At 45.9% G+C, this 15885-nt stretch overlaps 1 protein-coding gene across 1 annotated transcript in view; it reads left to right on the top strand.

The window, feature by feature from the left end:
* Positions 1-15312, top strand: part of pvalb6 (parvalbumin 6) — a 64559-nt gene extending 49247 nt beyond the window's left edge. The window contains exons 2-5 of the mRNA XM_059953280.1: positions 6731-6799; positions 12118-12250; positions 14575-14684; positions 15111-15312. Of these exons, the coding sequence (XP_059809263.1) occupies positions 6739-6799; positions 12118-12250; positions 14575-14684; positions 15111-15139 (333 nt within the window). The 5' untranslated portion in view covers positions 6731-6738 and the 3' untranslated portion in view covers positions 15140-15312. The remainder of the gene's footprint in view (positions 1-6730; positions 6800-12117; positions 12251-14574; positions 14685-15110) is intronic.
* Positions 15313-15885: the final 573 nt, after the last annotated feature.

Below are 15885 nucleotides of genomic sequence, written 5' to 3'. Positions count from 1 at the left end.
CCCCATTTCCCAGACCCTGTGTAAACTCACAGGGACCCCATTTCCCAGACCCTGTGTAAACTCACAGGGACCCCATTTCCCAGACCCTGTGTAAACTCACAGGGACCCCATTTCCCAGACCCTGTGTAAACTCACAGGGACCCCATTTCCCAGACCCTGTGTAAACTCACAGGGACCCCATTTCCCAGACCCTGTGTAAACTCACAGGGACCCCATTTCCCAGACCCTGTGTAAACTCACAGGGACCCCATTTCCCAGACCCTGTGTAAACTCACAGGGACCCCATTTCCCAGACCCTGTGTAAACTCACAGGGACCCCATTTCCCATTCCCTGTGTAAACTCACGGGGACCCCATTTCCCAGACCCTGTGTAAAATCACAGGGACCCCATTTCCCAGACCCTGTGTAAACTCACTGGGGCCCCATTTCCGAGACCCTGTGTAAACTCACAGGGGCCCCATTTCCCAGACCCTGTGTAAACTCACAGGGGCCCCATTTCCCAGACCCTGTGTAAACTCACAGGGACCCCATTTCCCAGACCCTGTGTAAACTCACAGGGACTCCATTTCCCAGACCCACTGCAAACTCACAGGGACCACATTTCCCAGACCCACTGCAAACTCACAGGGACCCCATTTCCCAGACCCACTGTAAACTCACAGGGACCCCATTTCCCAGACCAACTGTAAACTCACAGGAACCCCATTTCCCAGACCCTATGTAAACTCACAGGGACCCCATTTCCCAGACCCTGTGTAAACTCACAGGGACCCCATTTCCCAGACCCTGTGTAAACTCACAGGGACCCCATTTCCCAGACCCTGTGTAAACTCACAGGGGCCCCATTTCCCAGACCCTCTGTACACTCACGGGGACCCCATTTCCCAGACCCACTGCGAACTCACGGGGACCCCATTTCCCCGACCCCGTATAAACTCACGGGGACACCATTTCCCAGACCCCGTGTAAACTCACAGGGACCCCATGTCCCAGACCCTGTGTAAACTCACAGGGACCCCATGTCCCAGACCCTGTGTAAACTCACAGGGACCCCATGTCCCAGACCCTGTGTAAACTCACAGGGACCCCATGTCCCAGACCCTGTGTAAACTCACAGGGACCCCATGTCCCAGACCCTGTGTAAACTCACAGGGACCCCATGTCCCAGACCCTGTGTAAACTCACAGGGACCCCATGTCCCAGACCCTGTGTAAACTCACAGGGACCCCATGTCCCAGACCCTGTGTAAACTCACAGGGACCCCATGTCCCAGACCCTGTGTAAACTCACAGGGACCCCATGTCCCAGACCCTGTGTAAACTCACAGGGACCCCATGTCCCAGACCCTGTGTAAACTCACAGGGACCCCATGTCCCAGACCCTGTGTAAACTCACAGGGACCCCATGTCCCAGACCCTGTGTAAACTCACAGGGACCCCATGTCCCAGACCCTGTGTAAACTCACAGGGACCCCATGTCCCAGACCCTGTGTAAACTCACAGGGACCCCATGTCCCAGACCCTGTGTAAACTCACAGGGACCCCATGTCCCAGACCCTGTGTAAACTCACAGGGACCCCATGTCCCAGACCCTGTGTAAACTCACAGGGACCCCATGTCCCAGACCCTGTGTAAACTCACAGGGACCCCATGTCCCAGACCCTGTGTAAACTCACAGGAACCCCATGTCCCAGACCCTGTGTAAACTCACAGGGACCCCATGCCCCAGACCCTGTGTAAACTCACAGGGACCCCATTTCCTAGACCCACTGTAAACTCACAGGGACCACATTTCCCAGACCCTGTGTAAACTCACAGGGGCCAAATTTCCCAAACCCTGTGTAAACTCACAGGGACCCCATTTCCTAGACCCACTGTAAACTCACAGGGGCCCCATTTCACAGACCCTGTGTAAACTCACAGGGACCCCATTTCACAGACCCTGTGTAAACTCACAGGGACCCCATTTCCCAGACCCACTGTAAACTCACAGGGACCCCATTTCCCAGACCCACTGTAAACTCACAGGGACCCCATTTCCCAGACCCGCTGTAAACTCACAGGGACCCCATTTCACAGACCCTGTGTAAACTCACAGGGACCCCATATCACAGACCGACTGCGAACTCACAGGGACCCCATATCACAGACCCACTGCAAACTCACAGGGACCCCATTTCCCAGACCCACTGTAAACTCACAGGGACCACATTTCCCACACCCTGTGTAAACTCACAGGGGCCCCGTTTCCCACACCCTGTGTAAACTCACAGGGGCCCCATTTCCCACACCCTGTGTAAACTCACAGGGGCCCCATTTCCCACACCCTGTGTAAACTCACAGGGGCCCCATTTCCCACACCCTGTGTAAACTCACAGGGGCCCCATTTCCCACACCCTGTGTAAACTCACAGGGGCCCCATTTCCCACACCCTGTGTAAATTCACAGGGGCCCCATTTCCCACACCCTGTGTAAACTCACAGGGGCCCCATTTCCCACACCCTGTGTAAACTCACAGGGGCCCCATTTCCCACACCCTGTGTAAACTCACAGGGGCCCCATTTCCCACACCCTGTGTAAACTCACAGGGGCCCCATTTCCCACACCCTGTGTAAACTCACAGGGGCCCCATTTCCCACACCCTGTGTAAACTCACAGGGGCCCCATTTCCCACACCCTGTGTAAACTCACAGGGGCCCCATTTCCCACACCCTGTGTAAACTCACAGGGGCCCCATTTCCCACACCCTGTGTAAACTCACAGGGACCCCATTTCCCAGACCCTGTATAAATTCACAGGGACCCCATTTGCCAGACCCACTGTAAACTCACAGGAACCCATTTCCCAGACCCTGTGTAAACTCACAGGGACCCTATTTCCCAGACCCTGTATAAATTCACAGGGACCCCATTTCCCAGACCCTGTATAAACTCACAGGGACCCCATTTCCCAGACCCTGTGTAAACTCACAGGGACCCCATTTCCCAGACCCTGTGTAAACTCACAGGGACCCCATTTCCCAGACCCTGTGTAAACTCACAGGGACCCCATTTCCCAGACCCTGTGTAAACTCACAGGGACCCCATTTCCCAGACCCTGTGTAAACTCACAGGGACCCCATTTCCCAGACCCTGTGTAAACTCACAGGGACCCCATTTCCCAGACCCTGTGTAAACTCACAGGGACCCCATTTCCCAGACCCTGTGTAAACTCACAGGGACCCCATTTCCCAGACCCTGTGTAAACTCACAGGGACCCCATTTCCCAGACCCTGTGTAAACTCACAGGGACCCCATTTCCCAGACCTTCTGCAAACTCCCAGGGACAACTCACACAAAATGCTTGTGGAACGCAGCAGGCCAGGCAGCATCTATAGGGAGAAGCACTGTCGACGTTTCGGTCTGAGACCCTTCGTCAGGACTAACTGAAAGGAAAGATAGTAAGAGATTTGAAAGTAGGAGGGGGAGGGGAAAATACAAAATGATAAGAGAAGATAGGAATTGATAGGGGGTGGGGTGAAGCTGAGAGCCAGAAAGGTGATTGGCTTAAGTGATACAGAGCTGGAGAAGGGAAAGGATCATGGGACGGGAGGCCTAGGGAGAAAGAAAGGTGGGGGGAGCACCAGAGCGAGATGGAGAACAGGCAGAGTGATGGGCAGAAAGAGAGAAAAAAAAAGAGGGAAAATATCTAAATATGTCAGGGATGGGGTAAGAAGGGGAGGAGGGGTATTAACGGAAACTAGATAAGTCAATGTTCGTGTCATCAGGTTGGAGGCCTCTGGGAGATCCTGCTCTCTCTGGCAGACAGAGTGTAGGTGTTCAGCGAAACAGTCTCCCAGTCTGCATCGGGTCTCACCGATATATAAAAGGCCACACCCAGAGAACCGGATGCAGTATACCACACCAGCCGACTCACAGGTGAAGTGTCGCCTCACCTGGAAGGACTGTCTGGGGCCCTGAATGGTGGTGAGGGAGGAAGTGTAAGGGCAGGTGTAGCACTTGTTCCGCTTACAAGGATAAGTGCCAAGAGGGAGATCAGTGGGAAGGGATGGGGGGGGGACGAATGGACAAGGAAGTCACGTATGGAGCGATCCCTGTGAAAAGCAGAAAGGGGGGGGGGGAAGGGAATGATGTGCTTGGTAGTGGGATCCCGTTGGAGGTGGCGGAAGTTACGGAGAATTATATGTTGGATCCAGAGGCTGGTGGGGAGGTAGGTGAGGACAAGGGGAACCCTATCCCGAGTGGGGTGTTGTTCAGATAGGGTGCAGGAAATGGGAGTGATACATTTGGTGCTGGAGTCCGGGTTGTGAATATGCCCTGGGTAGCTGGGGCAGCCGAGATCTGTGTAAACTCACACAGACCCCATTTCCCAGACCCTCTGTAAACTCACAGGGACCCTGTTTCCAAGACTCTGTATAACCATACAACAATTACACCATGTAAACAGGCCATCTCAGCCCTTCCAGTCCCTGCCAAACACTTACTCTCACCTAGTTCCACCTACCTGCGCTCAGCCCGTAATGCTCCATTCCTTTCCTGTCCATATACCCATCCAATTTTTCTTTTAATGTCAAAATTGAACCTGCCTCTACCACTTCTACTGGAAGCTCGTTCCACACAGCCACCACTCTCTTAATAAAGAAGTTCCCCCTTGTGTTTCCCGTAAACTTTAAGTTGTGTCTCAACTCATGTCCTCTAGTTTGAATCTCCCCTACTGTCAGTGGAAAAAGCCTATCTACGTCAACTCTATCTATCCCCCTCAATTTTAAATACCTCTGTCAAGTCCCCCCTCAACCTTCTACACTCCAAAGAATAAAGACCTAACTTGTTCAACCTTTCCCTGTAACTTAGGTGCTGAAACCCAGGTAACATTCTAGTAAATCTCCTCTGTACTCTCTCTATAAACACAGGTCCCAGTTCCCAGACCCACTGTAAACTCACAGTATCCCCATTTCCCAGGCACCCCAGTAAACTCACAGGGAGCCCATTTCCAAGGCTCTCTATAAACTCACAGGCCACTTTTCCTAGATTCTCTTTAAGCTCACCTGGGACACATTTCCCAGATTCTCTGTAAACACATTTTCCAGACTTAAATTCCCTGGAGACCCATTTCCTTTGCTAGTTTTGAACACACCAAGGCCCTTGATTGCACACTCTTAAAATTCACCAGCTTCCTGAAAAAGTTATATTATTCATGTGCAATGTCTAAATCACCTGATCTTGGCCTAAAACATCAATTCTTTATTCCTTTGTGTGTGTGTGTGAGACTCTGGATTTTCAGCATCTGCAAAATCTCTTGTGTTTATTGATAAAACTAACTTGTTCTGTTTCTTGAATTTAAAAAAAAGTGTTGAATTAAGTGTAACAGTCAATCTGCTTAGACTATCACCAAGAGTTCTGAGGGTATTGGATTACAAAGTCAGATACAAAAGCACCAGATCCACACCAACCAACGTGCCTACAAGCCTGTCTCATTTGTTTACAAGCCAGTCCCGTGTTTTGTCCATGTACATCCAAATGCCTTTTAAATGTCATTATTGCATCTGCTTCATTTACTTTTTTTGGCAGGTGTTCCATGTACACACTCTGTCTGAAGAATATTCAGGTCCCTTTTAGGTCTTTCCCCTCTAGCTTTTGGTTCCACTTCCCTGGGAAGAACACTTAGTGCATTCACCCAAAAAAAAAATCTATGCTCACCCCAGAAACACACACAACCTAGAGACTACTAAAGTGTGAACTTCCACTTATATACTCAGTGATCTTCTGTATGTTCATGGTCTTCTGCTGCTGTTTACCATCCCCTTTGTGTTCTGCACTGAGACGCTCTCCTGCACACCACTGTTGTAACATGTGATTATTTGTGTTACTGTCACCTTCCTGTCAGCTTGAATCAGTCTGGCCATTCTCCTCTGATCTCTCTCATTAACAAGGCATTTTCACCCATAGAACTGTCACTCACTGAATGCTTTTGTATTTTTATACCATTGTCTGTAAACACTAGAGACTGTTTTGGGTGATAACCCCAGGAGATCTTCAGTTTCTGAGATACTCAAACCACTCCATTTGGCAGCTACAATCATTCCACAGTCAAAGTCATTTTGATCACTTTTCTTCCCCATTCTGATGTTTGGTCTGAACAACAATTGAACCTCTTGACCATGTCTGCATGCTTTCATGATTGAGTTGTTCCTATTTGATTGGCTGATAAGATATTTACAGTAACGAGCAGATGTACAAAATATAGTGACCACTGAGTGTACATTCAAACAGATATGCAAAATAATAAAGGAGATTAGTTTCTGGGTATTGCCCCCATGCACACCAAACTTACTACAGACTATATCTAGGTTGCAAAGCAACAACAAACTCAATTTCAGCAGCAATGGTATTGATATAGAAACAGCTTCTTTAAATGGGATTTTGCTTTCCAAGTGCTAAAAAAAGTAAGCTTTCAGAATAATTCACAATGTTGATGATCAGCAAAAAGGAGCAAAGACTGGAATATTCCTACAGGGATTCTGTTTAGAAGCTAGACAAATCATTGTGAAGGGAAAATAGGAACGTATAAGTGTTAAAGGCAGGAAGATGGATAATCAAACTGCTGTACAGAAAAGATGTTGCAAGTTGCAAAACTGTGTTGCAAGTTTCACATGAGAAACAACTGGAAAATTTGTCAAGGTTTTGACTCAGCCCAAAACATTTAAACGAACGCTATTTCCTCTCCCTCAACAGCTGCGAAGATGACTATTACAGATGTGCTTGCCAAGGATGACATTAAAAAAGCCCTGGACAATTTCCAAAGTAAGTGCAGTTTACAGTTTATTGTATCAAGGAATAAGGACATTGTTTTGTAAGGTCGCACTTAAAATGCTTCACATCAAGAAATATTGGCATGGGAAGAGAAACGAAGTTAGTATATCGTGCTAGTCACCTTTCAACAAAACTTGATAAGCCTTCACTTCTCCCTCCATGGATGATATCTGACCCACCAAGCATTTACAAAAGATTCACTGTGAAGCAAAAGGCGCCCATTTAGACCAATGGTCCCATTCTTGGGAGCAATCCCATCAGTCCTCTTGTCCGACTCTTACTCCACAGTTCTGAGAGTTTCCAAAACTCTCTGCTTCAATTTCTGTTTCCCATAGTATTTAGTTCTGATTTAACCCCTTCCTTTGGGAAGATGGCAGATCACAAATGTCAAGCCAGAGAGTTGAGGACACAGCCCAGCCCATATGAAGACCAACCTCCCTTCCATGGACTCCCACTCCCTTGGGAAAATAGCCAACATAACAAAAGACCCCTTCCAGCCCAGCACTCTCTCTTCTGCCCCCTTCCATCAGGCAGAGATTCAAAAAACATGCATCACCAGGCTGAAGGACATCTTATATCCCTTTGTTACCAGACTCCTGAACAGACCAGTGAAACACTAAGTGATGGACTGTTGATTTCACTATCTACCTCTTCATGGCTCATACACCATGTCTACTGCACTGCATTGCATTTTCTCTGGAACTGTAAAACAAAATTCTGCATTCTCTTATGGATTTCCCTTGTACTCATGTTTGGTAATGATCTGCCTGGATGGTGTTCAAAACAAATATTCCATTGCCAAAAAATAAACCAATGACCACATTCATGTTGATCTGGAGTGACACATCACTGACCCTTGGTAAAAATTGTAACAATACTATCTTTAAAGGAACTTAGTGAATCAAATATTAAACACACTATCACTTCCCACCTATAACTTATCAAGTCCCAGCTTCTCACTTCATCCTCCCTCCCCAAACCCACCCACCTTCCTCCTCACCTGCTCTCACCTATCATCTGCCAGCTTCCAGTAATTTTTTCCCCCCGCACACTTCTCTCTTTTTCTATTCCCCATTCTGCTCTCCACTTACCCCTTCCCTTCCCCTCACCTGCCCATCACATACCCCTCATCCTTCCCTTTCTCCCATGACCCTCTCTTCTCTCCTATCAGAGCAATTCTAATCTTAAGAGAAACTACATGATGCCCTTGGAAACTGGGAATCAAAGATGCCTGTGCACATAACATTTTCTCTAATTTCCAGCAATTTCTCCCCTTCCCCCTTCTCTTTTTCCATTCCCCATTCTTGTTCCCCACTCACCTTTTCTGTTCTCCTCATCTACCCATAATACTCCTCTGGTTCTCTCCTCCTTCCCTTATGGTCCACTCTGCTCTCTTATCAGATTCTGTCTTCTTCAACGCTTTGCCACCCCCACCTATTACCTCTCAGCTCCCATCCCCCACACATTCAGCTACCCCCTCACCTGGTCTCACTATCACCTGCCAATTTGTACTCCTTCCCCACCTTCTTATTCTGGCTTCTTCCCCTTCTTTCCCTGTCCTGATGAAGGGTCTCAGCCCAAAACATTGACTGTTCATCCCCTCCATAGATGCTGCCTGACCTGCTGCATTCCTCCAACATTTTGTGTGTGTGTCACAGCTAATGAAATGTGGTTATGGATTCAGATAAACTCATGATGGTTACCTGGGCACTCAAACTTCTGCTTCTCCTATTAAACTTCTCAAATAAAAAGCACAATCAAAAGGTTCTCACCACAGTCTGAAGTGTTAATCCCGAACTGCAACATTTTTTTAAAAAAGCAGGAGTGATGCCTTGAACACTGAAGCATTGTTTTATATCCTTTGGGTCTGGAAGGTGTTAATCTTTACAGATTAACCAACTTTCTAGGACTGTGGTCAACCCTTCCTTCTTTCACCCTAAAAGCCTCACTGGTTGAGTTCTGCAGTCTGTCTGTCATGCACTTTCCTTGACCAATAACCCACCCCTCCTTTAATCCTTCCTGTTCTGTCACATCTAAATCAACGGAACCCCAGTTGAGATGCCAGTCCTGCCCCTCCTGCATCCAAGTCTCACTAATGGCTACAATGCCATAACTCCAGGTGTTGATCCAGGCCCTGAGCTCATCCGCCTTTCCTGAAATACCTCTTGCATTGAAATATTCGCCGCTCAGATCACCAGATGCACCATGCTCATAGATTCCTAACTCTCTGAGGTCTGCCTCCACAACCTCAGCACTAACTGTCCCTTCTGTACAGGTACCACCTTCCCTGGAAGAGAGCCCAATGATCCAGAAAACTTATGTCCTCCCTCCTACATCATCTCCTCAGTCACTGCATGATCTTCCTAGTTCTGGCCTCACTAGCACGTGTCATGGGTAGCAACCCTGAGATCACAATCCTGGAGGTCCTGCCCATTAACTTAACATCTAATTCCCTGAACTCCCTACACAGAACCTCGTCACTCGTTCTACCCATGTCCACGTAGGTACCCATGTCCACGTTTCGGGCTGAGTCCTGATGAAGGATCTCTGCCCGAAACATTGACTGCTCAGTTTCCACAGATGCTGCCCGACCTGCTGAGTTCCTCCACCTTGCTGTACATGTTGCATTTAACTATCCTGCCTGGCATCTCTACTGTCCTAGCTGAGCAGATATTTAAGAAGGGAAGGAGAAAAAAAACTTAACCTTGAGTTTTTCTTTTTTTGCCTTCTGACTGAAGCTTCTTTTCACTGAAGCCTCAAAGAGCTAAAGCTTCAAGGTCACCAGTCCAATGATACTGTTGGGGGTGTGGTGACTCCTATGGTAGCCGCTGCAACTATAGCCACTGCACTTGCCCCTACTTTCCTTTAATTTGCTCTTGCTAATCAATCCTAAACGCCAATGGTTGCTGGTCAAGCTCCGTTGATGCTGACATGATCCAACGCTGCCTTTTTCTACTCAGTCAGCGGGCGTGACTGAAATCCCCCTTCTTTCAGACTTCTGATGTCCTAGTTGGTCATTGGTCAGAGCTCAGTTTTCTGTAAAGTAGGTAAAGCTTAGGAAGTTAAACAGCCCTTGAGCAGTATAAAGAAGCCAGAAAAGAACTCAAAACGGGAATTAGGTAAGCCATGAAAAGTCCTTGGCAAGTAGGATTAAAGAAAATCCCAAGTACATACATCAAGAGGATAACTAGAGGGAAGATAGCATCACTCAGGATAAAAGGAGGAAGAGCTACTTGGATGCAGTCCTTAAGTAATACTTAAATCAGTATTTACCAAACAGAAGGTGATGGAAGTTATAAAGATCAGTGCCATATGCCAGGGTGTTTCAAGGTAAAGGGGGTAATGTGGATGTCCCATAGACCTGATGGAATAACCTCAGTTATTGAGAGAGGCAAGAGATGAGATTACTGGGCCCTTGACTAATACATTCATGTTCTTTCTGGGCACAGGCAAGGTCCCAGAGGACTGTCAAGTAGCTAATGTTATTCAAGAGGGGAAGTAGGGATAATACTGGAAACTATGACCAGTCTTACGTCAGTGGTAGATAAGTTACTGGAGGGAATTCTTAGGGGTAGGATTTATGAGCATTTGGAAAACAATGGCTTTATTAGGGAGAGCCAGCATGGGTGTGTGAGGGGCAAGTTGTGTCTTATTAACTTGACTGATATTTTTGACGAGGTAACGAAGATGATTGATGAAGGTAGAGCTGTTACATAGATTTTAATAAATTTCTTGACCAGGTCCCTTTCAGGAGGCTCATCCCAAAGATTAAGATGCACTTGATCCATGGTAAGTTGGCCATCTGGATTCAGAACTGGCTTGCCCATATGAGACAGATGGTAGTGATCGGGCTTATTCTAGCTGGAGGCCTTGTGGTGTTCAGCAGGGATCTGTACTGGGACTTCCGCTGTTTGCAATGTGAATAAATGAGCTAGATGAAAATGTGGTGGGTGTGCAAGTTTGGAGATGATATGAAGATTGATGGTGTTTTGAGTAGCATAGAAGACTGGCAAAGAATAGAGCAGGATATACAGCAGATCAGTTGCAGATATGGGTAGAGAATTGGCAGATGGAGTTTAACCATGTCAAATGTGAAGTGCGGTATTTCGGTAGGTCAAATGTAAAGAGGCAGCACACTGCTAAGAGCAAGTCTGAGGCAGAGGGGAGATCTGATTGAGAGACATACATAGTGAAGGCAGACAGCATCTTTTATCCAGGGTTGAAATATCTAATACCACAGGATATGCATTTAAGGCAAGAGGAGATTAGTTCAAAGGACATGTTTTTTTGTTATTGTTTTTTTCATAAACAGAGGGTGTGACTGCTTGGAATTTAGAGTCATAGAACACTACAGCAGAGAAACAAGCCATTCAGCCCATCTATTCTGTGCCAAACCATTAACCACATAGTCCCATTGACCTCATTTGATTAATATTTTAATTGATCCAACACAACATTGTGGGCCTGTGCTGTGGTGTTGTATGCTTTATGTTCTGTGTTTAACAGCATGCCTGTTGGCAGTTGGATTTTACCTCCTGACCCTTTTCACCTCTGTGCACTCTACTCTTTGATACCAACCTCATTTTCAGATGAGAGCATCCTAATGTGCAAGATGCAGAAACTGCACTTTAGTGACGGAAAGCTCTATAATGGGTAGTCAAAACTGCTCAGCGCATCACTGACACCAGCCTGTCAAGGACATGCATACAGAATGGTGCTGGAAAAACACCAACAACATCATAAAGGTTCCCACCCACCCAGCTCATGGACTCCTATCATCCACACCAAGACCACCAGACTCAAATTACTTTCCCCAAGTAGTAAAGCTGATCAACACTACCACCCATCAACCCACACCACCACCACTATAGGACCATAGAATACTACAGGACAACACGACTTTATCATTTTCTGTCAGAATCACCTTATACACAGACACTTCACTGCCTATGTCACTTTATGGACATATAATCAATCTATGTACAATATATAAAGGTATCTTATGTATGTATACAGTGTTTTTTTTATTATTGTGTTATCTTAAGGTGCAGTTTTTTGAGCTGCACCAAATCCAGAGTAAAAATTATTTCATTTTCCTTTACACTAAAGGAAACAGTGTTAAATAATGAAGTGTGATTTGGCTGAGCTTTAGGAATCTTGGGAACTCAATATGTGGCTCCATGTGGGTGATACCTATTGGAATATTTTGCTATGTTAAGGGCACTGTTCTACTGAAAGATGTTGCCTATGCTAACCTTACAAGTGAAGATATTTTCCTGCTGACACTATCTCTTTTGCACCATGTCTAGAGCCCGGAAGCTTCAATCACAAGGTGTTCTTCGACATGGTTGGTTTGAAGAAGAAGGCGAAGACTGATGTGGAGAAAGTCTTCAAAATCCTCGACAAGGATCAGAGTGGCTACATTGAAGAGGATGAGCTCAAGTAAGACTCAGTGGCACAAGACCAATAACCCTAACACGGGTTGGAACACTGGGGGTATTAATCTGGTAGAAATTGTCCAGAACTAATGAGAATTGGATTGAGCTGCTGGTGAACTCTTGCAACTAGTGATTCACACTGTTTTGCAGCCTATTATGTTAACATCCTCATGTCCATTTCACTCACCTCATCAAGCTGTGTGTTCACTCAGAATGAGTTGAGATCTGAAAGAACACAAGAGGTTCTGTAGATGTTGGAAATCCAACAGATTCCTTCTTCTTCAGCCCTTTACCTCTTCTATCCATCCTCACCCAGCTTCTCACTTCATCCCCCCCTCCACAAACCCCTCATCTTTCCCCTGGCTATCATCTGCCAGCTGGAGTTTCTTCCCCCCTCCACCTTCTTATCCTGGCCTCTGCCCCATCCTTTCCAATACTAATTATGTGACTCAGCCTGAAACGTCAGTTCAGTTCAGTTTCAGTTTATTGTCATTTAGAAACCACAAATGCAATGCAGTTAAAAAATGAGACAACGTTCCTCCAGAATATCACAAAAGCATATGACAAAACAGACAATAGACAATAAGTTCAGAAGTACCTTCAAGCCTGCACCGCCATTCTGAGATCATGGCTGATCATCTACACCAGGAAATCCACGTAACGTTTGGCAATCCCCAATCCAGAGTCCAGAGAGGCTGCTGTGTATTAATATCTGCTACCATCTTAGTGCTTTCCCAGGAAAGGAGCTCCAAATCCACCAGACAAAACAAGACCACAAACTAAAGCTACAAGACATGCTCAAAAACCACATAGTTACAACAGTGCAAATAATAGCATAATGATTTTAAAAAACAGACCATGGGCACAGTAAAAATAGTCCAAAGATGTTAAAAGACTATAAGTTCGAAAGAAACCACCACACAGTCACCTGTTCATTCTCCTCCATACTTGCTGAGTTCCTCCAGCAGTTGGCGCCTGTTGCATAGGATGATGGGAATTTGAAGCAAAAACAGGCGCCACTGGAGACAGATAGTCAGGTAACATCTGTGGAACGTTCGCTAGGATAAGAGGCAATGATAGAGTGGATAGTCAAAGTCTTATTCCCGGCACCGAAATGACTAACACAAACATTTTAGGTGTTTGTAGGAGATTATAGGTGGGATGTCAGAGGTAAATTCTTTACTCAGAGGGTGGTGGATGCATGGAATGTGTTGCAAGGTATGGTGGTAGAGGTAGAGGACATTTAAATAGTCATATGGATGACAGAAAAATGGAGGGTTATGTCAGTGGGAAGGGTTAGATTGATATTGGAGTAGGTTAAGAGGTTGGCACAACATTGTGGGCCTAAGGAGCTGTATTGTGCTGATTTTCCATCAGAAAATCCCTCTCCACAGATGCTGTCCAACATGCTGAGTATTACAACACATACGAAATGATCGAAGAGGAACTCAGCAAGTCGCACAGCATCTATGGAGGGAAATAAGCAGTCAACGTTTCAGCTGAGATCCTTAGATGGAAAAGAAAAAGGCAGAAGCCAGAACATGAAGATGGGGAAGTGGGGGTATTACAGGCGGGCAGGTTGCGGGATGAAGAAAGAAGTTAGGAGGTGATAGGCAGAAGAGGTAAGGGGCTGAAGAAGAAATTCTTTATATTATTTAAATTTTATTAATTCTAATAAGGAGAATGGAACATGAGTGGAAGGGAAGGAGGAGGGGAACCAGAGGGAAGTGATGATGAAAAGAAGAGAAGGGGAGACAAAGTGACCAGAATCATTAACCAGAGAAAGCAGAGGGAAGAGAAATTAGCAGGAAGCTAGAGAAATCAATGTTCATGCCATCTGGTTAAAGGCTACTTTGATGGAATATGATCCTCCAACCTGAGAGTGACCTCAGTGTTGCAGCAGAGGCTGTGGATTGATTCTTAGGGATTTCTAGAATATACATATGATTGCTCAGATATGGAAGGACATGCATTGAAGAAACCCTCGAGCAAGCTTGCTTGGAGGACCTGCTAACTATGGGAACAGAAGAAAAAACACAGAAAACAGTTGTAGGCCCCAATTTCACCAGTCACCATTTTCAGAATGCTTTGAGTGGAGAAATTGTTCCTCAAAACACTCAGCCCCCTTATGCTGATCTCCAGACTCATTTACTCTGCCAAGCCCTTTCCAGGATTTCCAAACGTGGAAGATATCAGAAGCAGAAAACTACAGAAAGATTATTATATTGAATATTGAATTTGGAGGGATAGGTAATTGTTCATGGGTAGGAATCACAAGGATGGTAAGTTTGGGAAGACGTGGACTCATTTGTGTTTTTTCATTGATAGACATATACTACAGTGTTTTGCACCCAATGGAAGAGATCTTGCCGATAACGAAATTCAGGCACTTCTCGCAGCCGGTGATGAGGATCATGATGGCAAGATTGGGCAGTCAGGTTAGTATTTTCTATGTTGTATCTGTCAATTGGGATATGGGTGTGTTCATTGCCTTTCACAAAGAGATAGTGAGCTCTGCCTTTGTGTGTTTGTATGTGTGAGACAGAGGGAGAGAGAGAGAAAGGCAGTCAGAGAGAGAGAAAGAAAGGGAAGAGACAGAAACAGGCAGAGAGAGTGACAGAGTGTGAGTGAGAGATGTAGAGTTTAGACACAGTGACAATGAAGGAGGGGTGATAAATTTCCAAGACAACATGGTGTCTGACTTGGAGAGGAACATAAAGGTGTTGGTGGTCCCCTGTGCCTGTTGCCTCTGTCATTCACATTGGCACACATAAAAGGTTTAGTGCAGCACTCACACAGACACAGGGACAACAGACAAGTTCTCTGAAAATTTCTATTTGATAAATTATTCTTGTTCTTTGCAGAGTTTGTCAACCTCGTAGGTCAAGCATGAAGTAACTGAACCAACCCAAGTCTCCATTCGCCCTCACCGTCCGATTCAGAACGGACCTCTGGGGAGAACCTCGGTTCATGAGAAGTCCATATAGTTCCTACTATTTATTTGTACATTTTATACTCGTGTTTGTGCCGGAAGGTGCTGTCAAACAAATAAATGTCAAAAGATAATTTAGCCCCACAAAATGGCCTCTATGTCTTTCATTGCAGGTTCAAGTTCATCTCCAACCAACTCCACTAAAGATAGATAAAGAGACTAGCTTTATTTGTCACAATTATACTGAAACGTTGAAACATACAGTGAAAAACGATGTTTGCGTAAATAATCAAAGGAGTCCAAGGATATGCTGGGGGAAGTTTGCAAGTGATGCCAACTTTCTGGCACTAATAACCCCAACCATACATCTTTGGAATGTGGGAGGAAACCAGAGAAACACAGGGAAATCACAGAAACAGAAAACAATACAGGCTCTTTGGCCCACAATGCTGTGCTGAACATGTCCCAACCTTAGAAATTACCTAGGGTTACCCATAGCCCTCTATTTTTCTAAGCACCATGTACCTATCCAAGAGACTCTTGAAAGACCCTAAACACAAAGTACACTGCAGATGCTGTGGTCAATCAAGACGTACAAAAAAGCTGAATGAACTCAGCAGGTTGGGTAGCATCCGCTGAAAAAAAGCAGTCAACATTTTGGGTCGAAACCCTTCGTCGGGACTACAGAAGGAGGGGGAAGGGGCCCT

This window comes from Hypanus sabinus, chromosome 29 (assembly GCF_030144855.1).
Source record: "Hypanus sabinus isolate sHypSab1 chromosome 29, sHypSab1.hap1, whole genome shotgun sequence".
In the NCBI taxonomy this organism is placed as follows: Eukaryota; Metazoa; Chordata; class Chondrichthyes; order Myliobatiformes; family Dasyatidae; genus Hypanus; species Hypanus sabinus.
The sequence above is the reverse complement of the archived record's forward strand: the minus strand, read 5'-3'. Positions and strand labels throughout refer to the sequence as shown.